This window comes from Sciurus carolinensis, chromosome 11 (assembly GCF_902686445.1).
Source record: "Sciurus carolinensis chromosome 11, mSciCar1.2, whole genome shotgun sequence".
NCBI lineage: Eukaryota > Metazoa > Chordata > Mammalia > Rodentia > Sciuridae > Sciurus > Sciurus carolinensis.
In genome coordinates, this window is record NC_062223.1 from 8,606,548 (window position 1) to 8,632,896 (window position 26,349).

Below are 26,349 nucleotides of genomic sequence, written 5' to 3' on the forward strand. Positions count from 1 at the left end.
CACCCCCCCTCAGTGCTGTGGGAGGGAGAGGAGCCCCAGAAGCCCTCCCTTCCCTCCTCCCCCGCCTCCCCCCACCCCGGGGAGGGCTGCTACAATTTGTGGTTACAGCTTTACACGTCAGAAAAAAAAAAAAAAGTTTGCAGAATGTCCCACACCGAAAAAAAAAAAAAATCCGAAACCGAGCGAAAAAAACCTGCGAGTGGGCCTGGCGGATGGGATTATTAAAGCTTCGCCGGAGCCGCGGCTCGCCCTCCCACTCCGCCAGCCTCTGGGAGAGGAGCCGCGCCCGGCCGGCCCGGCCCCCAGCCCCATGGACCTCCGAGCAGGTAGGAGCCAGGCGTCCGAGGCCCCGGCCCCCGCCCCCGCCCCGCCGCCGCGAGATCCGGTTCCCGTCCTCCTCCCGCCCCCGGGGAGCCCCTCGCCGGGGCCCGGCCGGGGAGCAGGGCTCGGGCCGGGGGAGGCACGGCTGGGCGCCCTCGAGAGGGGCCGGGCGGGGACGCGGCATTCCTGGAGTCCGCTCGGCCGGGCAGGAGGTGGCCGGGAGCGCGACGGGGAGCCCGGACGACCCGCAGACCTGGGGAGGCGGCAACCTGGAGCCCCAGAGAGGCGGGGTCCCGCGGAACCCGCGGACAGAGAGCCCCGCGCAAAAGTCGGGGCGAGCGAGTGCGAGGCGAGCGGCGAGGCTGCGGGGGGAGACGCGGCGCGAGGGGAGGGGGCCGGGAAGAGGAAGAGGGAGGGCGAGGCAGGGAGCCCGAGGCCGGGCCGGCGGGAGGCGCGGGGAGGCCGACACCTCGGGCCGCGCCGCTCTCCCTCCCCGGCCCGCCGGGAGGGGAAGGCGGGCGGGCGGGCGGGAGGAGAGGAGGGCGGAGGGCAGAGCGAGCCTGGCTGGGCCGGGCCGAGCGGGCCGGGCCGCGGGATTCGCGGCTTCCGCGGCCGGAGCCCTCCACGCTGCCCACGGCCCGGCAGCCGGCGGCAGGTAGGGACCGGGTGGCTTGGTCGGCCGGCGGCAGCGATCCCCGGCCCGCCGGCCTGGGAGTGATTACTGCGGAGGGGGGGCGGGCGCAGCCCGGCCGGACCCAGCAGGAAAAAGTCCGTCACCGGTCCGAGAGCGGCGGGCGCTGCCGCCCGCGGCCGCTCGGCCCGGCGGCCCGCGGAAGGAGGGCGGACAGGGCAGGGAGTTGACGCGCGGGAAAGGGCAGCGGCCGGGCCGAGCCCCGGAGCCGGGCGCCCAGGACCCCGCCCCCGCCCCCGCCGCCGGGTAGAGCCACCCGGCGGGAGCGGGCAGGGGGCGGGGCCGGGGGAGCCGGGGCCACACAAGGGGAAGGCGCCACCGCCGCCGGGGAGGGGTCCGGGAACGAGAGGTCACCCCCGAGGGGGGAGGGCCAGCGAGCTGCCCCTCGAAGCAAACCCCAAGTTTGCGCGACCTCGCCAGAGTCCCCTCATTTCTGCTCCCCTACCTTCCGTTCCAGCAGCTGCATACTGAGCTCCAGGAGCCCTCCCTACAGACCTCCGAATCCCAGAGGACCCCTGTGTCCTGTTCAGGGCCCAGGATTGGGAAGGGGCTGCCAGGAGAGGAAGGGGAGACTGGTGGTGGGGGCATCTCAGGAGCAGTCTGAGCCTTGGAGAGAGGCTGAGGGTGGAGAGCAGGGGGCACCTCTCCCTGGGACTCTGATCCAGGGACATCTCTGGGCCTTCACTGCCCCTCCCACGGGACACAGGTTCATATTCTAACAGACCAGATAGGCAGGCTGGCTGCCCTGGAGCCGCACATTCAGCCTGGGGAGGAAACTGGCAGAGATAGCAGCAAGTGTCACTGGGCAGTCCAGAAGTGTCTACTAACTGGAGTGCTATCTCCCCCTCCACCACAGACCTGTACTCCTGTCCCCTTCACACTCGTCACACCACCCCTGCACACCAGCTACTGATTCCTGACACTTCACATTCCTGCCCACAATCCCACCTGCTGCTCTCCCTGGCCCCTCCCAAGCCCTCTTGCACCCTCTTGATAACAACACCCTTTCCAGCTCACCCACACACTTGCCCTGGACTATTTACTTCACTTCTCCCCCCTCTGGCTTCAGCTGGCTTCTCACTCCCCCCTGACTTCACTTACTCCCTGAGCACACCCAGGGCCCTCTTGCGGCACAGTCAGGAACCCTCTCCCTCCAACCAAAGCCCGGTTCCTGTCTTAGTGACTTACTTCAAAAGGCAGCAGCCGGCCTGCCCTCTGTTTCTTTCCCTGGACCTCAACTTTTTCTGCCTTTTGGGCTGAAAGAGAAGGACAGGGAGGGGATGTTGGAGAGGACAGCAGAGATGGAGCCCCACATTCCAATTGGGAAGAACTTTAGCATGCACAGTGTGACCTCTTCACGCGAGCCCAGTCACCAGATGGGTTCATGGCAAAGCTAGGTCTTCTGAGTTCCAGTCCCCTGTATCCTCATTCACCCTGCCACTTCTCAGCAGCAGGAGAAGGGGAACCAGAGAGAGGGCAGCCAGCCCAGAGGATGGAGAAAGCTAGGTTTCTGTGGGCTGTGCCCTGTGCAGGCAGGTCAGGAGGCAGCCCACAGGGCAGTTTCCTAGTCCCAAGCCTGGAGCTCACACCACTGTGTACGCACCACCACCAAGGCCACTCCATCCCCTCAATTTCCCTCAACAGACCCCTCCAAAGTCACCCAATGTTGGTTCTGGTCTGGCCTGAGGACAGGGCCTTTTCTCGATTAGAACTCTACAAAGCCTCCCTGACACCCACATTTAGAGTTTACAGCTCTAAGCCACCAGTCCCAGGTGTAGTCTCCACCCAACCACCCTGGACATCCCTGCCACAGAGTACTGTTAGTCTGGGCATAGGCCAGGGATGAGGGACAGCTGGCTGAAGACAAGTACAGGGGTGGGTGTGCCTGTGCAGTGTGTCGGGGTGGCCTTGCGCTTGCGTGGGCCAACAGTGTGTGTGTTCATGAGGGGGGCCTTGGTTCCCAGGGCCCAGGGATCTGGATGGAATTAGGGGCTGGCCCCGGAGGGGGCCAGGATGGGGGGGCTGCAGCAGGAAACGTGAGCTGCACTCATTAGCTCCTCACGTGCTCAGCCGGATTTATAAACACAAGGAGAAGACGGGATGTAAACAATCAGTGGGCAGCAGCCAGAGGCAGAGCAGAGGCCGGCGGGTGGGGGGTAGGGCTGGGGGAGGGGGCCAAGAGATGGCCCTATGGTGGGGTTCACCTGCACATTCCGAGCGGGAGAGGAGGGTGGATGGGGCTCCAGGAAGCCCACTGGACGCTCTCACCCAGGAACACAGGAGCCAAGCTGCCCTGGGCTCTGGTATTCTCAGTGAACTCAGGTGTTCTCTGCCCCAGGCAAGGGTCTGCTTTGCTGCCTGAGATCTGGGCACATCTTGCCCAGTGTGCAAGGTGTCACAGTAGAGGGCAGAGCCCTGCACTTCTCCTGCCTTTCTCTCCTGGCCTCCTGATTCCCCAGACTCCTTGCCTCTTTCTGCTTCTCTCTGGCCTGGTCAGTCAGCTCCTTCTGCTCTCCCCTGTCCCCCCAACCCCCAGCCAGCAGTGACAGAGTTACCTCAGAACTGAAATATTCCTGGAAACACCGGCCCTGTCTGTTTAATTTCATGAGCCGTTTTTCTGCCCAGATGACTTAGCTCTTGTTTATCCAAAGGCTTCTCCCCCTGCTGTCCTTGTGTAGGGAGCTGGTCCCTGCAGGGATGTCCCACAAGGCCCAGGAGAGGAGGAAGAAACAGGCCCAGGGCTTTTGACCACACCCCTCAGCCACCTGACAGTCCAGTCCCAAAACACTGGCTGCCAGGGCCGTCGAGGCAATTCCTGCGTCAGTGGAACTTTGGCATTGCCACTGACTTCAAGCAAGGCCAGATTCATCATCCTGCAAGCTATCTCAAGCTGGAAGGGCCATTGTCCCCTTCAGCAGGTCCATAATCTCCAAAACTAACCCCAAATTGTATCCATAGGGTCCTGAAGGGGACTTAGCCAGAGGTCTGGGCTGAGGAGTGCCCAGGGCTTTGTGCAGAGAAGGGCCTGGAGTCTTCTTGAGATATGAAGATGAAACACTAGGAAGGAATCAAGCCAGGCAAGAGCTAAGGGTGGAAAGGAGGACTGAGGAAGGTGCTTTCAAGCTACAGGCGGGAGGGGAAAGTGAAGTCTGTTTGCCCAGGGAGCAGTTAAGTGCCCCACCCTGCTCCCTGTCCTAAAACACTCATGTGCACATGCACATGTGTACCCTCACACCAGGAGCCTTTCACTTGAAAGAGCAGGTCCCTGTTGATAGGAGGCACCCCTACTCCCACAGTCCATCAGTAAAGCCAGCCACTCAAACATCTGATAAGAGTCCAAACTGACCGACTATACTCTCTTAGAGTCCATACTGACTGACTGGGCCACTGAAAAAGTCCCCACCTGTCCACCTGTCCCTTGTACTCTGAGACACTTTATAACATCCTTGATAGTAACATTCTCTAAGGGCCCGAAGACCCAGTATTATGACTAAACCTAATCTAGTCTTCATTCTTTCCTAATTCCAAACCCTGTCCTGACTCTTAAGTGTAGTCAAATTGTTAAACCTATCCAACTTATCCCTATCAAAGAAACATGTCATTATAGAAGAATTTGGAAGTATAAAATACAAACTAGAGAAAAGAAACCACTCGACCTCATACCTATCCAAGCTTAAAACCCAAACTAACCCTACCCTTTGTGAGATGCCAAGCATTGCCCCATCTGACATCCAAATCAACAAATTTATATCCCTTAGTCCCAGCTAACCGTCTGCCTGCCCAAAGCTAACCACAACCCACTGCTGGACTCAAACCCCAACCACACTCAATCAACCAAATCCCAAGTCTAAACTAATCTGAAATGTTAAAAGTAACCTAGTCTTTAAACCTACCCCAGCCCAAGCCAACTATACTCTTCCCCTGTCCGAGCTCAGATGCACAATGAATCCTGACCTTGGACCTCACCTAAAAGCCCAGAAAAGTAAGGTTCCCAAAAGCCACCGGCTTTCTTCATAGCACAGACCCTGGGCCTCTGGACTGGCATTAGAGAATGTCCAAACTCGCTAGTGTCTTCAGCTAACAACCCCACTCATCAAAGGCACACCTCCCCCTTTGCTCCCACCTCTAACACCCCAGACAGGAAGGGGCAGACCTCCACATTGCCACTAGTCCCAGCAGGATGCTAAATCCCCTTCAATCTAACTTCTACATGCCCCACACTGAGGAACCATATCCTAATACACCTGCCACTGGCTGCATAAGCCAGCCCTGTGTCCTTCAGCCTGACTGTGGTGCTGTCACCCTATGCCTGCCTTCTCACTCTTCCAGCAGGGCTGGCTGATCATGGCTTGCATGCCATTTACCACCCATCAGCTCCCTTCAAGGTGCCAGGGGATCAGGGGACTGGGAGAGGAGGCTAAGGTGCAACTGGAACCCTAGCAACTGGCCTGGAGTCCCTAAGCTTGGCCCAGCCCCCCATGCACATTGGCGCTGGCACACACACAGGGACACACTGCTGAACTTTCTCAGCTGATAGGGATACATTCTCAAGTATCTACTGATAGAAACACAACTGCCAAGTCCTCGTCCTCACACACACACACCCCTTGTCCATCCCTCATCCCATCTGGTGTCTCACCTTCACCCCCGTTCCCAGGCTAGGGTGGGGAAAGACAGACACCTGAGGGACTGCCAGCTGCTTCCTCATTTGGGCCTGGGCCCACCCTCATGCTTCTTGCCCGTCCTGTCCACAGGGGACTCGTGGGGGATGTTAGCTTGCCTGTGCACGGTGCTCTGGCACCTCCCTGCAGTGCCAGCTCTCAATCGCACAGGGGACCCAGGGCCCGGCCCCTCCATCCAGAAAACTTATGACCTCACCCGCTATCTGGAGCACCAACTCCGAAGCTTGGCTGGGACCTACGTGAGTATCCAGCTTAGGAGTCTGGGCATTGGGTGAGGAGTGAGCAGAGGATTTGGGGGAAGAGAGCTGATAGTGGCGGGCTCCTGATGAGTGATGGGGTGATGAGGAGGGGCCCTTTGGCTCCAAGCAGTCTCCCTATTGGGCCTACCTCCTGCCCTTCCCTCTTAGGTGCCCCCCCCATCCCTGGCCCCAGGACTAGGCATGTGGGCAGGCCTTGCACCCGCCTTGGCCCATTGCCCCACTGGCTGCCAGCCCAGCCGCCCGCCTCCCCCTGGGGGCTGGGGAAGTCTCCTCTGTTTACACCGTGTTGTGGTGTCTCTTGCACGGGCGGGGCTGGGTGGGGATGGAGGGGCCCCACCTCCCATGCCTGTGTTCCAGCTCGCCTCTGCCCCCAGACCTGGGGCCCTGCTGCTCTGGACCCATGGGCCTCCCTCTGTCTGCCTCTCCCATCCTATCCAGGCCTCCTAGGGGGATCATGGGAGAAGGGGGCTGCAGAGAAGCCAGGCCAATAGTGGCAGGGGGTTCAGGGTGTGGAGGGCAGTTATGCTGTAAGGATTTGGGGTGGTCCAGAGGTGTTCAGAGAGCCCAGGAGGGAAGGAAGGAGGGTCAGAGGAGCCTGGGACCATGGGGAACCAGCCCCCTCTTCCCGTGTTCCTCTTCCACATCCCAGACCCTACTCTGGAGCCAGGGAAGGAAAAGGGAGGAGGGTGGCGGGGGAGCTGGCTCCAGCCCCAGGATACACCGAGGAAATTAGTTTGTCTCTGTGCTTGTCAGCGTGTGAACCTCCCCCTGGGCCCTTGCCTATCCCAGGCCTCGCCCCTCTCCTCTCTTTCCCTCCCAGTTACATATCTCCTGCATCCCCTTCCCTGGGCCCCAGGCTGTTCCCCAGAGGGTTGGCAAGGGCTGTGCCCTCTTCCCTAGACTACACTGTCTTCCATGCCCTTCCTCCTGTCCCCTCTAGAGACTGCCTCAGTTTCCTCCTTCTGCAGCCCTGCTCCTAGCAACTGAACCCTGCCTTGGGGTGCTGGTGAGTACCCTTCTGTCCCCGATTCCTTCAGCTGGAGGGAAGAAGCAGGTCAAGAAGGAGCTCTGATGCCAACGGCCCCTCTGCCTTCAACCTTGGCTCAGCTCTCTGCAGTTTCCCTGTGCAGAAAACCTTTGCTGGGCTCTGCTACCTCCTCTAATTCCCGACCCTTTTTCTCTCCTGGCTTCCCCTGCCAAATTTCTCGAAGGAGTGGTCTACACCCTCTGCCTCCACTTCCTCTCCACCCACTCACTCCTTAACCCCCTGCAATCTGGCTTCCAGGCCGCGGCAACAGTTCTCTCCAGGTCGTCAGGCATCTCCTCGCCAAACCCAGCCACATTCTTGAAGTCTCCCTCTCCTTGCTGTTTTGCAGCCGCTCTGCCGAACACTGCTGCCTTCTTGAACTCCTCTCCTTGGTCTCTGCACTCTTCTGGCCAACTCTGCCTCTGCAGCCTGGCCTCCTGGCTCCTGACAGCTCTTCTTCCTCTCTCCCTGCCCTGTGGTGGCACTCTCCCGAGGTCTGCCCTCTCAGCCGATCAGCACGTCCTTCCTGAGCGCTGCCTGCGTGGTTTTCTCTTTCTACCTCTCTCTGTAGAAGAGTTCATCACCCCACTGCTTCAGCTGTCACTTCCATGCAGATGACATTCCTGTTGAAGAAACTTAGGGGATGCCCATGAACAGCAAGGCCTAGGATGGAGACAGGGCCAGTGTCAGGGACCAGGAGAATAGACTCTGGGGGCAGCAATCTCCCTGTTCTGCTCGCCTCCTTCCCCATCGCCCTCTCCTTTCCACAGCTGAACTACTTGGGCCCCCCCTTCAATGAGCCTGACTTCAACCCACCTCGGCTGGGGGCAGAGACTCTGCCCAGGGCCACTGTCAACTTGGAAGTGTGGCGAAGCCTCAATGACAAATTGCGGTTGACCCAGAACTACGAGGCCTACAGCCACCTCCTGTGTTACTTGCGTGGCCTCAACCGTCAGGCCGCCACAGCAGAGCTACGCCGCAGCCTGGCCCACTTCTGCACCAGCCTCCAGGGCCTGCTGGGCAGCATCGCAGGTGTCATGGCCGCTCTGGGCTACCCATTGCCCCAGCCTCTGCCGGGGACTGAGCCCACCTGGGCCCCTGGCCCTGCCCATAGTGACTTCCTCCAGAAGATGGACGACTTCTGGCTGCTGAAGGAGCTGCAGACCTGGCTGTGGCGCTCAGCCAAGGACTTTAACCGGCTTAAGAAGAAGATGCAGCCTCCGGCAGCTGCGGTCACCCTGCACCTGGAGGCCCATGGCTTCTGATCTCTGACCTTTACCACCTCCTCTTTTCCCCTCCGCCTCTCCAAGCCCTGCTCCCACTCTGGGAGGGTGAAACCTGTATGCCAACACTTGTTGAGCCAGGAGGCAGATGGTGGGAGTTCTGGTCCTTCCGGCCTTGGCGGGGGTATGGTGCAATATGTCCTGTCCCCTGCCCAGCTCTGGGAGTCCTACGGGTCTGGAGAAGAGATGCAACAGGCACCATCCTGTTTCCGTGGAGGTTACGTTCAAGGGAGTTGAATGGCTCAAGTGGGTAAAAAGGCTCCCACCACCTCTTGCTTGCTGCCACCACCTGCCAGTGCCCACCAGCCCCTCGTCTGGGCAGGAGTGAGGGCCACTGTAGCATGTGCCCTTCTGGAGAGAAGTCTCTTGGCTGGTGATGCTCTCCCACCCCATAACTCCATATCCAAGTTCAGGAAACCAAAAAGCAACAAGTCTAAACAAGAAGAGATGGGGTGAAAATGGAAGGGGTGGGTCTGCACTGGAGGTGGCCTGCAACCAGAAGAGTAATACTGAAGGGGAGCGGCTGCCAGGTAGTCAGTGACATGGGGGCAAACAGCAGCATGCTGAACGGCGGGACCTTGCCTTGAGTTTCCCTGCCGGCATCGTGTTGCCTCCTCTCTGCCCCTTGCCAGGGTGTCTGTGGTTGCCCAGGCTGGGAGGGTGGCCACAGCCACAGCCATGGGGTTTCCTGAAAGTTTACATTGCCGTAGCATTGCAGGGTATGGGGACAGGTCCCCCAGGCCCTGCCCCCAGCCCCACCCACTCATGACTCTTAAGTTTGTGGTATTAATATTTATTTATTTGGAGATGTTATTTATTAGATGATATTTATTGCAGAATTTCTATTCTTGTATTAACAAATAAAATGCTTGCCCCAGAACTCAGTCTCTTTGCCTTTCCTGGCCCTCCTGGGGTACACTGTGGGCTCTCTGGGCCCCAACTACCCTGGTTCCCATGGTCCCCCTTGTCCCAGTGGAGGTGGGCAGGACTCTCTTCCCTCCAGCTCCCATCACCAGCCCTGTCTTAGTGCTCCTAGAGACTTTGTCGCTTGTTGTCATTCTGCCTTTGCCCTGTCTGCTTTCCCTCTGGATGGCTTTGTGCATGTCTCCCCTCTAGACCCCATGCACTTGATGAGCACAGCTGTTCATCTGCCCTTCTGGGGCACTCCCCAAGCAGTCACCCCTGGGCATTCAGTCCCCAGGACTCCTGCCAGTGGCTGCCTGCTGGGGCCCTCACCTCAACCCTTAATCTCCTAGGGAGGGTGATGAACTAAGGCCAAGTTGCAACTCTCACTGTGACAATTCCTTTTTCGTATTGGAGGAAAGAAAATTCCTATTGAACCGAGAGAAAATGGGACAGATGCTATTCAAGGGGTAAACTATATTAACTCAATTTCACAGCCTGCCAGCTGAATGACCTTGTATAAATAAAAGCTTTCTAGTCTCCAGTGTCTCCATCTGTAAAATGGGAATAACTAAATATCCTTATGAGATTGTCAGAAAAGTTAATAGAAACAATAAATGTTGTAGCAGCAGCAATTGTAGAAATTAGATTATGTGAGATAGGTCCCTATGTCATGACACTTTCGTTAAGAGTCACTGGGTAAACTAATGGGCTAATTGCTTCCAGGTAATATACATGGATATTTTATAAGGGCCTCCTGGAAACAATGCCTTAAGCAAGGAAGTTAGTAATGTCAATCAGCTGACAAATTTTTAAAGATCTAATTACTTGGCTGTCACTGTCCTAACTGATATAGGAAAACCAGAAGAATTTGAAGACCTAATTTGACTCCTGCTTTTATGGAACTTGCAATCTATTTGGGAAGGAAAGTTTAGCTTCCTTGAAATAATAAGACATAAAAGCACTCATAAGGGCTGGGGAGATAGCTCAGTCGGTAGAGAGCTTGCCTTGCAAGCACAAAGCCCTGGGTTCCATCCACAGCACCGCAAAAAAAAAAAAAAAAAAAAGCACTCATAAGCAACACAGAGGAGGGGGTTCCCACAAGTGCATAAGCCACCAGAGAAAAGCAAGCTCAGAGTGCTGGTGCAGGAGCTGCTGGACCTGCTGGTGGCCAGCCAACCTCTACTGAGTGCCAACTGGTCCATGGGAAACATGCTCTACCTCTATGGGCAGTGACCCCTGCCTATGCATGGCCAGGGGCACCTGAAGACCCTGCCCCCAGCCTAGAAAGACAGAAAGGAGAGGGGATCTGGGCCATCCCAGTTCCCATGCAGACAAACGTGCTGCAGCTGCAGTGTGCAAAGCAGTAAGCCAGGGCCTTGAGGTGGACAGAGACAGCGGTGGGTCCCATCCTCACACCCTACCATCCAGTCCGTTTCATTTCTTTTTTAAAAATACTTTTAGTTGTAGATGGGCACGATACCTTTATTTTATTGATTTATTTTTATGTGGTGCTGAGGATGGAACCCAGTGCCTCACACATGCTAGGCAAGTGCTTCGCCACTGAGCCCCAGCCCCAGCCCTCATTTCTTTCTTTTCTTTTGGTCCTGGATATTGAACCAAGGGGTGTTTTACCACTGAACTACATCCTCAGTCCTTTTCTTTTTATTTTGAGACTGGGTCTCTCCAAGTTGCTGATGTTGGCCTTAAACTTGTGATCTTCCAGCCTCAGCCTCCCAAGGTACTGGGATTACAGGCATGCGCCACCATTGGCTAAATCCTTAGTAATATGATTTCAACTGATTTTAAAGAGAGTTCAAGAGTGTTTTATAAGTAGAGAGAAGAGTTTGAAGGAGACAACTGATGAACGGTCTCAGATGCCCAGAGGAACTGAGAGAAGAATGTAGAGAGAGATCGACAGGCTTTGGCAGTTAGGAAGTTACAAGCGACCTGGGAAAGATCAGGCGAGAGGCAGACACCCAGCGGTGAGACAAAAGAATACTACTGTGGGAAGGAAACAGGGGTAAATATATCCCTCAGAGTTTGGTGGTAAAGGAACAGGATCAAGGAAGGGCTGTTTTGTGGTGATTATTTTTAAACAGAAGAGATCTAAACATGTCATTGCTGAGTGAGGAGGTGGTGACTGGAGAAGAATGGAGAGGTCTGAGATTGCACTAAGGAGAACCAGAGGGGAATCCAGAGACTTTTGGGCACCCAGATGGAAGAGCCAGCTGATCTCAGCAGACACCTCTTGTCATGCGCCTATTCTGCATGAACTGTAACACTTCCTACTGAGACAGAGATGGCCAGCAGTGGGAACAGAGTATAGAGGGAGCTTTCTAAGAAAGAGGACTGACAAGGCAGGGGTGGCAGAGGATCAAGGGCAAGGGGCTCTAGCGGGCTAGAAACCATATTGTTGAGTGGCTGTGAGCCTCTAAACTGCAAGGTGCAGGTGGGATGGGCAGCAGAGGGAAACAGAGGCAACAAACCAACCGTCAGGAGAGGTGCCCCAGGTGGGGAGTGCTGACGTTCATTCATGCCCAGAATGCACAGCTCCATGGGGGCAGGGCTGGATGCAGGTGGGCAGGGGTGGGGGCAGAGAGGACTTCAGAACCAGCGTTCTTGAACTCTCTCTCCTGAACAGCTCTTAAACATGATGACAGGGGGTGTGGGCCCTTCCTTTGGGTTTGGCAACATGTCCAGTCCCACAGGGCCTCTTGTGAAAATGTCATCACCAAGGAAGAGGTAGCACCGGGCAGATAGGTTGTCAGTGTTTTCTTAGGATGTGACATTGGTTCTCTAGGTTTAGCTGCTTTGGGAGTGCTGATGAGTATTCTTTAATTATTTAGGTTCCATCTCCTAAGTAAGGTCTTAGAGTTGAGCCCAGGTGTTCAGAGACCAATATATAAATCAAGACTACCTTGGGCTCTGCAGTGTCATGGGGGTAGGGGAATTATCTCTAGAAGTCCCTATATCCCCAGTAAGGTGAGGGAGAGAAGAAGGGAGGTATAGAGGGTATAGAAGGCTCTCTTTGCTTTCATCTGCACAAATGGATTAAAAACCTCATTGTCACTGTTTATTGCTAACTACTTTCTTTTTTTTTTTTTTTTTTTTTTGCAGTATGGGTGACTGAACTCAGGGGCACTCTACTACTGAGATACATCCAAAGCCCTTTATATTGTTTACTTATATTTTGGTACCAGGGATTGAACCCAGGGGCAATTAACCAGTGAGACACATTTTAATATTAATACCAGCCATTTTAATATTTTATTTTTGTGTTTGAGAGAATAAGCAAAAGATGGACAAGATGTCACTTGGGAAAGAAGGTAACTTCCAGGAGGGTAGAAGTGGGTATAGAGGTGGCAAGTCATCAGAGCCTGCCAGGTTCCTGCTTTTGCAAAAATTGATCCCACATCCAGGACTTTGGGGCCCCCTCTGTATGCAGGGGGCTCATTCAAGAACTCATCTTACTGTAGGTGCTGTGTAAGGGTTCACTTCATTTTGTGAATGGAGGGAGAATAAAATAAAAAAAGAAAAAAAAAAAAAGAACTCATCTTACACATACTTACCACATACCATAGTCACAGCCACCTCATGTGGGGAAGGCAGACAGAGGCTCTAGGTTCCTTTATCCTAGAATGCAAGGGCCAGTGAGTCAAGCCCAGCTGGATGCCCTGAGGGGCTATTCTCTCAGTTCCCCCTTCTTTTCTGGAACCACAAACGCCCCTGCTTTTGTCCCTTCAACTCTTGGGCCCCCTGACTCATCTGATACCCAAATTTCCAGGCCCTCATAGATAGGGCTGTGAGGAGGCTGCAGTGGGGGCAGTGAGGAATTAACTGTGAGAAAGCTTTTGAGCCAGAGTTCCAACTCTCAGCCTAGTTAGTTCAGAGGTCAGGTCCAGGTCCCTCCCCAACTTGCCCCAATCTCCAAGGCCTGGCTGATTGGGGAGGTGCGGGGGTTGGACCTGTTAACTAGCAACTTCTTCCCAGCTGGACAAAGTCTGACACCTGGTGGCCAAGGTGAGAAATGGCCAGAGGGGTCCCCTTTTGAATCTCCCCAGAATTTCTCCAGAGCTAGGATGGCCAAAGTGAAAGAGGAAATACCAGAGGTGTGGAAGGTGGGGTCATGGCAGAAGAGACATCAGTGACCCAAGGGTCTCTGCCCTTAAACCCACGAGGCCCCAGAACCTGGACCAGGGAGATGAGAGGTGTTTGGGAAGATAGTGAGGGACTAGAGGAGCTCCTGAAAGAATATGGCCCACAGGGTAAGGAATGGAGCCAGGATGTGCGAATAGTTGGGGGCCTGAGGAGCTCCTCTGTCTGCCAAGAATCCCCTAAGCTGTCCCAATTTCTACTCCAGGGTGGGTGGCAGGGCCTGAGGGCCTGTGGAAGGGGGGTGCTGGGGAGAGAACCGGGCCCTGCACAGCACACTGGGCCCCAGGCAGCTGCTCTCCTCCCTCCACCCCCATTATCTGGCTGTCTCTCAAGCTCCATCAGGAGCTGGGGAAGGGGCTCGTTGGCATGGACATGAGCACAGCACTGAGGCCCACCATCCTGCCACATGGTCTGAGCTACGCCAGCCCTAATCCCCCTCTCCTGGAGCAGTTAGCAGTGAGTCTTACCCCGTGGAAGACACTGGGTTTCCCTTCCAATTCCCAATTCTTTTCTCTCCTAGGTTCCCCAGGGCTTTGATCTTGGCCCTGAAGCAAGCGCCTTGGGTATCCCCAAGGTGCAAAGGTAACTCTTGCTAGGCCCATCCCCAGCCTCTGGGTGTCAGGGCTATTACAGGGAACCTGTGCTGGGGCCTCAGGACATTCACCAAAGGAGAACTTAGCACCCCATTTCCCAGACCCCTAACCTGGTCATCAGCATGAGGACTGAATTGTAACAGGCCAGGACAGGAGTTTGGGGGATGGGCCCAGGAAGCTGCCTGAGTTGGGGCAAGGGTTTTAGGCAGGATGGGACAGGAGGAGGACAGGGCTGGGGAATAAAGGAGGAAATGACATAAAGCTTGGTAGATAGCACAACTTAGTCAGTGGGGGAAGGAAGCCCTTGGGTCATGAGGTAGTTCTAAATTCTCTGGATGCCAATGCCTGTCCTAGGATTCAGTCCCACTGCCATCTGACTAGGAGGGGAGGGCATGCTGCCTGGGGAGAGTTCCCTCAGAAGGCCAGTCCAAGGGTTCCTGCAGCTCGGCTGACCATTCTGCTTCTCCTTCTGGGGCCTGGGGTGCTTAAGACCATGGGAGACATTCCAGGCTAGGTGGGAGAGGACAGCAAGGCCTAAGCCAGGCAGAGCTGGGGACAGTGGGCAGGACAGCTCAGAGTATCCACAGAGCAGGTCAGGATGCCAGAGGTTGCCAAAGAAGAGAAGGGAATAGGCCCAGGCAGCAGTGGGAGCTGCTGTGGCCGCCCAGCGGCACACCCCATTTCACGCTCCCTGGGCGGTGGCAGCCCCACGGCTATCAGCTTTCAGGGGTGGGAGGGACAAGGAATGAGGAGGGGTCTGCCCCACCCATAGTTCCCTATCCCTCAGGGCTTTGTGGACTCAGAAGGTGGGAGCCACACACCTCTGGGAAGAGCCCAGGAGCCCTTGCTGAGAGGCTCACCAGCCTGGGGGCTGTCAGTCCCACAGAGCCTCGGTGTCATCCCTCTTGACTGAACCTATACCTATTCCTTCCCAGCCTGGGCCTCCCTGCTGCCCCCACCAAAGCAGGGCCCCTTTGCCCTGGATGTGGGCCCCACTGAGTCTATGAGGCAGGTGGGTGATTAGACCTAGCCCAGCCAGAACGACAAGGCAAGGAAGGGCCCTCCAGCTCTGCCCAGCACCTAGTCCCTTCTTCCTCAGTCCTCTTCAAAGAAGCTGATGGCGACAGCCAGGCAGGAAGAGCCCCTGAAGACATAGCTTTCTCCTCCTCCTCTCTTCTGGTGGTCTCCTCTCCAGAACATTCTCTCTGTCCCATGTGTACCAGGGCCCAGCCCTTTTAACCCAGTTCCCAGAGCACTAGGAAGGAGGAAAGCAGAGGACTCTGAGCAAGCATCAGCCCTTGACCACTGGAAGCAAGAACCGGATGGGCTCTCCAGAGGGTGATTAGTGCTGGGCCAGGTCCAGTGCTGGTTCCCAGACTCCCACTGGCCAGCACTTTTGCCTGCTGCCAGGAAGCTGGTGAGGGGGAGGTGGGAGTAGCTGTGAGTCAGCAGACAGGAGACCAAGAGACAAAGGTCATGGGTGGAGAACTGAGACACTGTTTACAACAGCCCACCTCCTCCAGGAGGCCTTCCAATGCTACTCATCCCTGTGGTCCCAACAGCTCTGACACGCCCTTCCCCTCTCTTCTGTTCAGAATTACTGCGCCACAGCTGTACGTCCCCTCTCTCTTGCAAGCCTATGAGCTCCTGGAGCCCAGGGAGCACCTGTGGTTGACTGAGGCCCCACAATACCTGTTATAACAGCAGTGATCATAATTCCTACTTTCAAAAAATATTTTGAAGCTGGGAGTGGTGGTGCACCCCTGTAATTTCAGAGAGACTAGGGAGGCTGAAGCAGTAGGATCACAAGTTCAAGGCCAGCCTCAGCAACTAAGAGACCTGGGTTCAATCCCTAGTATCTGATAAATAAATAAATAAGTAAAAACCCCAGTACCGCAAAAACAAAAATGACATCTACTCCCAGCTAATACATGGAAATATGCTTAGAACAGTGCTTGGTGCATGGTAAATGCAATATGAGAGTTAGGTCATTGCTATTTTCTGCTCACAAGCACATTATTGTGAGAAACAGGGCAGATTTTGCCAAGGAACTGAGGATCCAAACACGTGAGAGGGGACTAGACCCCTGCTATTGTTTCTTGCTTGGTATGGAATCTTCCTGACTAGTAAGACAGGCAAGGGCAGGCTGTGAGACCCCAGGAGAGCTGATAAATCAATCGCCAGACTAGAAGCAGGCAGTGTCTTTGGGTGCAAACTGTGAGAAGGATTTCGGAACCCATGGGCTTCTTCAGCCAGGTCTGGGAGCAATGAGAGGGGGTGGAAGCAGAGAAGAGGGCTGGATTAGGCCAAACTCGCTGGACCTCCGGTCTGCCCAGCACTTAGTGGCCCAGGGGCCAGAGTGGAAGGTTCCAGCTGGGCTCAAGGGAGTTAAAAACTGGCCACGGGGATTAATGAGGCTGAAAAGAACATTTGCCTAGGAAGGAAAAACGGGAAGTGAGAGGCTGAGGATAACGCTCTGTACGTCCCTGGGGACCATGTAGACCAATGGGGGGCAGGAGGAGGTGGTGAAGTCTGGGGCATCTTGACAGGTCCTCCGCCCTGGCCTAACCCCACCTCCCGCAGAACACAGCTGCAATAGCTGGCCCGCCCCTTACCCTGTGCTGCCTGCCATTGGCTAGAGTCAGGACCCCGCCCCACAGAGGCGGCCTGCCATTGGCTTAGATCTCTGATGTTTGCAAGCTTGCGGGGGTGGGGTACAGGCGTCACTCCCTGGAACCAGGCGACTTCCTTTCTCTGCTTGTCTGGGTCATCTTGTCTGCCCGTCGCTGGCCCATCTCTCTCTGGCCCCATCTCTCTCACACTCTCAGCAGCTGTCTCGCGCGCCCGCTGGCCTGACCCGTCTCTTCTTCCCTGCAGTCGCCTCCGTCTCCGCCTGCCTGGGTGGCCGCCATGGGCCGGAAGCGGCTCATCACTGACTCCTACCCTGTTGTGAAGAGGAAGGAGGGGCCCGCTGGGCACAGCAAGGGGGAGTTGGCACCAGAATTAGGTTTCTGAGGCGTGGGGGCGGCTGGAGGAGTGGACATGTAGGGATCCCAGGGGACTGTGGGCGGGGGACAGACCGAAGGGGAAACTAGCCCGTTCTCTACTTCCAACCCAAGGTCTGGCCGCGGGATGGCAGAGGCAAGGGGTGGGGACAGAGCCAGGAACAGTGGCACAGCTGTAAGGCCAGGGGCAGGACAAACGCCTGGGCAGGCCTGAGGAGCAGCCTGTCGTTGCAGGGGAGGAACCCCAGTCCTCCAAAGAGGAGGCAGCGGAGCTGGAGCTGCTGAGGCAGTTTGACTTGGCCTGGCAGTATGGGCCCTGCACAGGTGAGAGTCCCACTCACCACCGGGTCCCTGCCCACAGAGCACTTCTAGGAACCAGTCCTGTCACCCAGGTCTGGGAGATAACACAAGTGTCTGCCCACCTCTTGGGCACTGTCTCCTGAGCACGGTGTGTGCAGGCTCTCAAGACAAACCCCACATAGTCTGTTCTCTAGCCTGGACTCTTCCTTACCCGCTTGAGTACCCTGAGTCTTCTTCCCACCCTGGCAGGGATCACACGGCTGCAGCGCTGGCTTCGGGCAGAGCAGATGGGCTTGGAGCCTCCCCCAGCAGTTCGTCAGGTGCTGAAGACCCACCCAGGAGACCCACGTTTCCAGTGCAGGTCAGGATAGGCTGAGTGGGCTTTCAGGGGAGGCAGGGCCTTCTCCGGGCATCACCACCCTGGGTGGGAGCTGCCCTCAAGGAGAAACGGATCTGGGCTTGGGGGTACTTGCTGAGCAGGCAAAAAGTATCTCCAAGGTGCCTGGCTCAGGAAGACAGGTTACTTTGATAATTCTAATCCCTAGGAGCTAATGGTGGGGGAAGGATGCATCCGGGGTTCAAGGGACAACTATTTAGTACAAAGGGACTATAAACAATGGCCAATGACTGGAGCTGGTGAAATCACATCAAGGGGCTTAACTGACTCTCTCCCTCCCTCTCACCCTATCTTCCACAGTCTCTGGCATCTCTATCCCCTTTGAGGCACTACCTAGGTCTTCCTGTCCTTGGCACTCTGGCTAGCCACCGAGAACTTCAGGACAGAAGTGACAATCAGTTGCTGCTGCTCAGTCCAGCCCTACTATAAAAGAACACTTGACAGGCCAAGTCTGGAGGTCTCCATGGCTCAGCACCTCCAACCAACATGTGCCTACAGCCCCCTCTGAGGACCTACACAGCTGAAGCAGAGGACCGCCTAGATGTAAAGTGATCTCTGGGGACAAGAACCGGGCCGTGGCCTTCCAGTGCCTCCTGCACCCTCCCTGAACTGTGCACAGAAGGCACAGTCTTGTGCAGAGCCAGGTGCAGGTGGATGAGCAGAGGTGAAGATGGACTCCCCAATCACAGACTGGGAAGCTGAGGGCAGGAACTGGTTGAGCTCACAGGGCAAGGGGTTCACAAATGCTTATAATAAAGAACATTGAGCCTGAATTCTGACTATCAGTCTCCAACTTTGGATGGCAGTCCCCTGCTAGTTAGGCAGGAGAGCCAACACCTTTCCGTTTCCTGCCTTAGTAGACTCAGTCTCCACAAGAGCTGAGCAACCTCTGGTGCCCCCTGCTGGTACATAGGAAAACAACTCTCTAGTGACCTTCCCTAAATAGCCAGGGAAAACCTGTCAGAAGTGCTTACTGGCCGCTTACTCTACCAATGTTGACCACCAGGAAACATGGACACTTGACCAGAGTAGGATCCATGCAGCCATGATCCTAAGGTCCAGACAGATCTGCATATGCAGAAAGTATCTCTTCTTCCCATATCTGGGGGCTATCTGGATCCAAAGCAGGGCTGGGACAAGTCTCAACTTGCAGGATCAGCTCAAATATGCCCATCTGAGGGACTCTGGGCGGGAACTGGCTGGAGCCAGGAACAATACTTAGGGGACTATGGGTCAAGGCACGACATGGAGAATGGAATCAGTAGGCCTGCATATGGCGTTACCTGCACATCACCATACTGGGGTGGGCAGAGATGGCATATTCACTCCTTGGAAATGGGCCTAAAGAGAGACTAAGAGCTTTTCAGCATCCATGCTATTGAGTATGGACCATGTTGCAGGTACTTTAAATGTGTTATTTTAATCTTCCTAAAAAAGTCTTCCAGTAGGGCTGGGGTTTTGACTTAGTGGCAGAGTATTTGCCTAGCACTCATGGGGCACTAGGTTCTATCCCCAGCGCCACATAAAACTAAATAAATCAAAAAGAAAAAAAATCTCCCAGTAGATTTTACATAGAGGGAATTTGAAGCTCAAAGAAGTTCAGGCACCCAAAAGCATACAGTAGGTAAGTTATGTAGAGACCAGGGGCCACATGCAGCAGGCTCTTCCAATGGACACCATGTCCCCTGCCCAGATGCTAAGCCCCTACTATGTACCAGGCACCAAAGGTCCCTGTGGGTGTTACTGATGCTGAGGAGACAGACAAAACCAACATGGAAATTAATTATGATGGTGGTAAGCATTTTAGAGCAAGGGTCAGAGGGGTCAGAGGGGGTGGTAAGAAAATGCCAGGGTGCTATTTGGAAGGGTTGAGCAGCAAAGGCCTCTGGTAAGGTGGCATTTGAGAGGAATAATGGCAGTAAGGGACAAGGCTGGTACCTGTTAGTGTTCCAGAACATTAAGTAGAGAGTTCCATGGCAGGAGCATTTCCAGCTTTGTACAAGGAATATTATGGATGCTGGTGCAGCCTGGGATGAAGGGATGGGAGTGAGGAATGAGGCCAGACAGATGTTAGGCCAGACCCATGAAGCCCTGCAAGCCATGATAAGAAATCTGGACTTTATTCTGAGTGTGTGGGGGGGGGGGGCGGTCACTGGAGGGGTTTAAGCAATGACATTATTGAATTTATGACTGCAGTTGTGGGTAGAGAACAGACTGTGGAGCTGGGAGAAAAGAGGGACCAAGACATTCAGGAGGCTGCTGGAGTCATCCTGGTGAGAGGCGTCCGTGATCTGGACCAAGGTGGGAAGGTGGAGATGATAAGAAGTGGCCAGATTGTGTATTTTGAAGGGAGAACTGACTGACATGGCTTACTGATCTTGACTGTGGATCTGAGGGACAGGAACCAAGGATAACTGCACAGGTAAATGGAAACACAGAGTTCCCATTAGTAAGATGGGAAGGATGTGAGAAAGGGTAGGGAACCAAGAATTCAGATTTAGACATGTTGGATTTGAAGTGTCTGTGATACATCCCAATGGAGGTGAGAATAGGCAGAGGGTCTGTGAGTCTGGCATTCTGGGGAGATATTAATTTGGGGATCTTTCAGATGGCATTTAAAGTCAAAGGGTGCATAAGATTACCAGAGTGAGAGTAGACAGAGATGAGAAGAGGTCCACAGACAGCCCTGTGGCCTCCTATGCCCAGGGCCAAGGAGAAGTGGGCCAGGAGCAGAGGAGACAGAGGGAGGAGTGATTGGTAAGACAAGATCAGAAGTGGAGGGCTGGCAGGCCTGGGCCTGAGAGGCTGGTAAAGTCAGCCTGTTGGGTTCGGCCATGCAGAGGGCACAGAGACCTTGATGAGAGCAGTTTTGTGGAGGGGCAGCTGAAGTGGAAACAGGGAATGTGCCAATGCCAATATTCTGTCAGGGGCTTTTATCATACAGGGAACAAGGACCTGGAATGGTAGCTAGAGAGGATGTGGGATCAAGGGGGGAATTTGTTAGTTGCTTTGTATTTTGTTTTAGATGGAGTGATACTGCAGCACAATAGCACCATGAAGAGAGTGGTCCAGCAGGGAGGGGAGCGGATGCTGTAAAATACAGGGCATCAATTGTATGAGGTCTTCATGAAGGTCAGGAGGGCCAGGAACTAGTACATGAGGAGGAGGGCAGCCTTCAGGGAGGCCGAGAATGTGGAAGTAGATGCAGGGAGGGGGACATTTGGGAGGAGGAAATATCAGAGAAGCAGATGTTTACCGAGAGCCTGGCACTGCTGGGAGTGATGTTTGCTAAGCATCTGCCCCTACCATCTGCTGTGCTGAACACTGCACACATGTATCTAGTTGCGTCCTCATCAGGTAAGTATTATCTGTGTTTAACACATAAGGAAACTGAGGCTGAGACAAAACATGCCTTGCTCAATCAGTAAACACAGGGGCCAAAATTCACGGCCAGCCTGTCTTCCCACCCAGTCACCCCACACCTGCACTCCAGATGCTTAGGATGGTGTTGACAAGATAAGGCCTACATATGGGGCAAGTTAAAATCCCATGTAGTACAAGCACTGCCCCAGGCAGTGTAAGAGCACTACAGACACCACACTGTCTGAGTTCTTGGGAGGAGAGAGCAGTATGGGATGGCCCTGGGACGGCCCTCCTGCAGAACAGGCAGAGGGTCTGTGAGCACTGGTGTTACTCCTCCTTCACCTCACCTGCACACAGCCCTGTACCTGAAGCATCCCTGCTTCTGGGACCCACCCACTGCAGGATGAATACAGATGCTCCACTATGAACATTCTATGAATAGTTTTGTGTCTTATCTTTAAAATCTGCCAATTTTGCATTCCTCTCTGTGATGTGTCTAGAGCAGTTGTTTTAAGATAAATAGATGAAATTCTTTATTATGAAGTACGGTGAACCCTCCAGGAAAACGAGTATGAGTGGCCTAGGACTGGCTTCAGATGCTCTGGACACACCTGCCACAGCCTGGCTCAGTCTGAGAAACACTGCAGAAACACTAAGCAGAGCAGCTACTCAAAAGGAAATGAGAGGCAGCCAGTCCTTGAAGGGTGAGGAAGAGTAGGCAGGCAAAGGATGGCATTCCAGCTGGAAGGACTGGCTGGGCAAAGGCCACAGAAGGGTTGGCATGTATGGCTGGGGGTGAGGGGTACCGTGTGCAGCATGCCCTCTCTGAGGACCAGCACTAGCATCTGAGTGCTATGTATGCCCAGCATTGGTGTACCTGCATTCTGTCCTCACAGTCACCCATGAAATGACTATACAATTCCTTATACAGTGGTTTTAAAGAGGAAACTCAGGGGGCTGGGGCTGGGGCTCAGTGGTAAAGCTCTTGCCTCACATGAATGAGGCACTGGATCCTAAGTACCACATAAAAATAAATAAATAAATAAATAAAATAAAGGTATTGTGTCCATCTACAACTAAAAATATTTTTTTAAAAAAAGAGGAAACACAGGCACAGAGAGGTTAAATTGTTGTCCAGGGTCACACAGCATGTGGATCTGCACTCTTAAAACACGTGGAATAGGGCTGGGGATGTAACTCAGTTGGTAGAGTGCCTGCCTTGCATGCACAAGGCCTTGGGTTCAATCCCCAACACCACACACACACACAAAAAAAAAACCCAAAAACACGTGGAATAATTCCAGTGAGGTAGGCTGTGGCCAAAAAGAGGCTCTTGAGCCTAAGGCTAAGGAACTTAGACTCTATCTATGATGATGTGAATGTCTGAAGCTTTGAAGGGGCAAGATTGATGAGATAAAAGGAATCATCCTGGAAAATCTGTATGGTCAGGTAGGAAAGGGAGACTAGGAGATTTGGTGTGGGTGCGGGGGACTGTTCCAGCAGGAAGACATGATGGGAAGCTATTTATTATTAAAGACATGGGGTGCTGAGATCCTGGATTAGCAGATACCCTGGGAAGAACAGAGAACTATAAAGATGTTGCAAGAGGTTGGTATCTGGGAAGGGAAGAATGGGTAGGAGGCATCAGGTGTGACTCAGGCTTTGGGCTTGGGTGGGTGAGAGAACGCTGATGCTGTGGACAGAAAGATGGAAGCTGGGAGGGGGAAGATGGGCACAACTTTATACACAGTTAGCTTGAGATGATGGCACGACACCCACATGGAAACATCTGGTACGTGATGTGAACACAGAGCCCTGGACCAGCAGATGGTGGCATCCAGGGCAGGGACAGATCACCCGTACAGAGGGGACCTATGAACCCAGCAGTATGAGGGAATAAAGAAAGTCAGGAAGAGGTAGATAAGAAGACCAAGGATGGTGCTTAGGAAAGTCTTCTCTAGAAGGTGAAAGAAGATCCAACGAAATATTAAAAACAATAGAAACAATTACACCGTCGTTTTGTGGCTATCTTGGACTCAAAACACTGCACCCTTTGTACCACATTCACTGGGAGAGAAGGGTCTTCTACCTGCCTACGGTGGGGATCCTGGAACAGGAAGTTCCAGGACATACTTCTTCTAGAAGACCTGACTCCTCTTTCACTAGGCAGTGCCCCACCCTGGGACAAAGGGCACCTTGTCAAAGTGGACAGGTTTCACAACAGCCCAAATATGATGAATCCAGTATAAACATAATCAGGGCACACATTCATTCACTTAACAAGTGCACATAGGAACCTTAGTGTAAACTACATGTGGAATAAAGAGTTCCAGTCCACCCCTCAGTATATGAAAAGATGCTCAGCTTGACTGGCAAAACCTCAGATGTCATACTCTGTTGGCAAGGCTTGGAGGAAACAGATGGGAGTACAAAAATGATACAGTCTTTGGGGAGGAACTTGGTAGTACAAATACAATGACAGCTAGCCTAAGCAACTTAGTGAGACCCCGTCTCAAAATTTAAAAAATAAAAAAGGGCTGGGGATGTCAGTCCGAGGTAAGTACCCTTGGTTCAACTGTTAGTACAAACAAAAATAACAATTTTTTTAAAAGCTGGAGAAGAGAAGCAGAGGAGGAAGGAAAAAGAGACAAGGAGGTCGCAAGAGGACCAAACAGCCCCTCCACATCAATAGCCCAACAGCCCAATAGAGTGAGACCAAAGTAGATAGAAGAGGGCCTGGTATGGGTAGGAGGCATCAGGTGTGACTCAGACTTTGGGCTTGGATGGGTGAGAGAACGCTGATGCGTGGACAGAAAGATGGAAACTGGGAAAGGGAAGATGGGCACAACTTTATACACACTTAGCCTGAGATGATGGCACAACACCCACATGGAAACAGCTGGTATGTGATGTAAACACAAAGCCTCAGCCTCCCAAGTCCCTGGGATTACAGGCATGTAACACCATGCCTGGCTCTTCTACTTTAAAAAATATTTTTTGGTACTGGGGATCAAACCCAGGGCCTTGTATATGCTTGGCAGGCAGTGCTCTACCAGGGTTGGGGTTGTGGCTAAGTGGTAGAGGATAGCATGTGTGAGGCCCTGAATTCACTTCTCAGCACTACATATAAATAAGTAAATTAATAAAATAAAGGTTCATTGACAACTAAAAAAATATTTAAACAAAAAAAGAGCTGAGGGCTGGGATTGTGGCTCAGTGGTAGAGCGCTTGCCCAGCATGTATGAGGCACTGGGTTTGATTCTCAGCAAGGCATACAAATAAATGAATAAAAATAAAGGTCTATTAACATCTAAAAAATTTTTTAAAAACAACAAAAAAAGAGCTAAGGGTGTAGCTTGGTGGTAGAGCACCCCTGGGTCCAATCCCCAGTGTTAAAAAAAAAAAAAAGTTGATAGAAGGGGTTTATGCCCCAGGCCCCAGTGGTTCTACCATTTACATTCTCATCTGTATAGTATGAAAGTTAGTAGCCTTATGTCCTCACTGACACTTGCTGTTATCAGTCTTATGTTCCAATCATTCTTGTGAGTGTGAAAGTATCTCATCATGGCTTTAATTTGTATTTTCCTAACAATGATCATCTTTTCATGGACTTATTTGTCATTCATATATTTCCTCTGGAGAAGTGCCTTTACAAGTCTTTTTTTTTTTTTTTTTTTTTTTTTTTTTTTTTAAGCAGGGAGTACCAGGAATTATACCCAGGGGCACTCTCTAATACCAAGTCACGTCCCAAGTAATTTTTATTTTTTATTTTGAGACAGGGTCTCACTAAGTAGTCCAGATTGGCTTTGTACTTGGGCTCTTCCTGCCTCAGCCTTCCTAGTTGTTGGGATTATAGGTGTGTACCATCATGCCCTGCAACAAGTCATTTGGACATTTTTTTCTTTTCTTTTTATTTTCCTTTTTCTTTTGGATGCAGGTCTAAGTATGTTGCCCAGACTAGTTTGGAAACTCTGGCCTCAGCCTCCTGAGTAGCTGGGACAACAGGTTGTGCCACTTTACCCAGCTTTTTTTTGGTCATTTTTACATCAAGTTGTTTGGCTTCTTACTGAGTGTAAGAGTTCTTTATACATTCTGTATATACAATTTTTGTCAAATATTTCTATTGTGAATACTCTCTTCCAGTTTGTAGCTTTCATTTTTATTTTCTTAACAGTGTAAATGTCTTTTGAAGATCCAAAGTTTCAAATTTTTATGAAATCCAATTTATCAATTTTTAAATTTTTTTTTCAAAAAGTCAACTTTTGGCTTTTCTAATTTTCTTTATTCTTTGTATATTTTCTATTTCATGAACAGGTACCCTTCAAGATTTGAGAATTTTTTTACATTTTAGTATGGATATGTGGTTCCAGCACCATCTGTTCAAAGACTTCTTTTGCCAACTTAATTACCTGGGCACCTCCATAAAAAATCAACTGGACAGTTGAGCCCAGTGACACATACCTGTAATCTCATCAACTCCGGAGGTTGAGGCAGGAGGACTGCACATTTGAGGCCAGTCTCAGCAACTTAACAAGACCCTTAGCAATTCAGCCAGACCCTGTCTCAAAATAAAAAATAAAATGGACTGGGGATATAGCTCAGTGGTAAAGTACACCTGACTTCAATACTCAGTATGCTGCCCCCAAAATCATTTGGCCTCTAAGTGTGAGACTATTGCTAAACTATGTTCTATATCATTGATAACTTGTCTACCCTTATCTCAAAGTCATATTATCTTAATTAATGTGACTTCATAATAAAGCTTTCTATCAATCTTCCAATTTGTCCCTTTAAAAATTGTTTTCTTGCTCTTCTAGATCCTTGATATATCCCATAAAATTTTATAATCTGCTTGATAACTTCAAAAATTGCTTGGATTTTTTTCCCCCTGGTGCTGGGGATCAAACCCAGGGCATTGGGCATGTTAGGCAAGCACTCTACCACTGAGTTACATCCCCAGTCCAAACTGTTTGGATTTTTATTGGAATTACATTTATTAATCAACATGTCAAATTTAGATATAACTGATATTTTAATGACATTGATTCTTCCAACCCATGAACATGGTATACTTCTGCAAGCATTTGGTCTTCTTTATCTTCTTTAATTTTCTCAGCAATATTTTCTAATTTTAAATATAGAAGTCTTGCTTGTCTTTGGTGAAATTTATTCCTAAGAGCCAGGCCTGGTGGTGTGCACCTATAGTCCCAGTTGAGGCTGAGGGGGGGGAAATTACTAGAGCCCAGGAGGTCAAGATCAGCCCAAGCAACATAGTGAAATCCACATCTTAAAAATATACATATATATATTTCCTTGGGCATGGCGGTGCATGCCTGTAATTCCAGCAGTTCGGGAGGATGAGGCAG

General features: G+C 52.6%; 3 protein-coding genes across 9 annotated transcripts in view; 2 read left to right on the forward strand and 1 right to left on the reverse strand.

The window, feature by feature from the left end:
* LOC124958891 (uncharacterized) overlaps positions 1-26,349 on the reverse strand; it is a 46,986-nt gene that overhangs the window by 992 nt on the left and 19,645 nt on the right. For 2 of the 3 annotated variants that reach the window (XM_047517442.1, XM_047517441.1), the window contains exons 3-4: positions 2,201-2,268; positions 1,458-1,788 (exon numbers count right to left, since the gene is read on the reverse strand). In XM_047517442.1, the coding sequence (XP_047373398.1) occupies positions 1,458-1,788; positions 2,201-2,268 (399 nt within the window). The remainder of the gene's footprint in view (positions 1-1,457; positions 1,789-2,200; positions 2,269-26,349) is intronic. The other variant, XR_007103951.1, reaches the window with a different exon arrangement.
* Clcf1 (cardiotrophin like cytokine factor 1) lies at positions 185-9,137 on the forward strand. Of its 5 annotated transcripts, none has more exons than XM_047517443.1 (4): positions 185-326; positions 5,767-5,933; positions 6,895-6,960; positions 7,752-9,137. In XM_047517443.1, exons 1-4 carry the CDS (start codon positions 311-313, stop codon positions 8,244-8,246), a joined length of 744 nt encoding a protein of 247 aa, XP_047373399.1. In that variant the 5' UTR covers positions 185-310; the 3' UTR covers positions 8,247-9,137. The 5 variants fall into 5 exon arrangements, with proteins under 5 accessions (XP_047373399.1, XP_047373403.1, XP_047373402.1 ...); XM_047517446.1 differs by lacking the exon at positions 185-326 and adding an exon at positions 388-663; XM_047517444.1 differs by lacking the exon at positions 185-326 and adding an exon at positions 828-976.
* Positions 16,629-18,046, forward strand: Pold4 (DNA polymerase delta 4, accessory subunit). Its single transcript, XM_047517449.1, has 4 exons — positions 16,629-16,925; positions 17,158-17,247; positions 17,473-17,584; positions 17,921-18,046. Exons 1-4 carry the CDS (start codon positions 16,829-16,831, stop codon positions 17,943-17,945), a joined length of 324 nt encoding a protein of 107 aa, XP_047373405.1. The 5' UTR covers positions 16,629-16,828; the 3' UTR covers positions 17,946-18,046.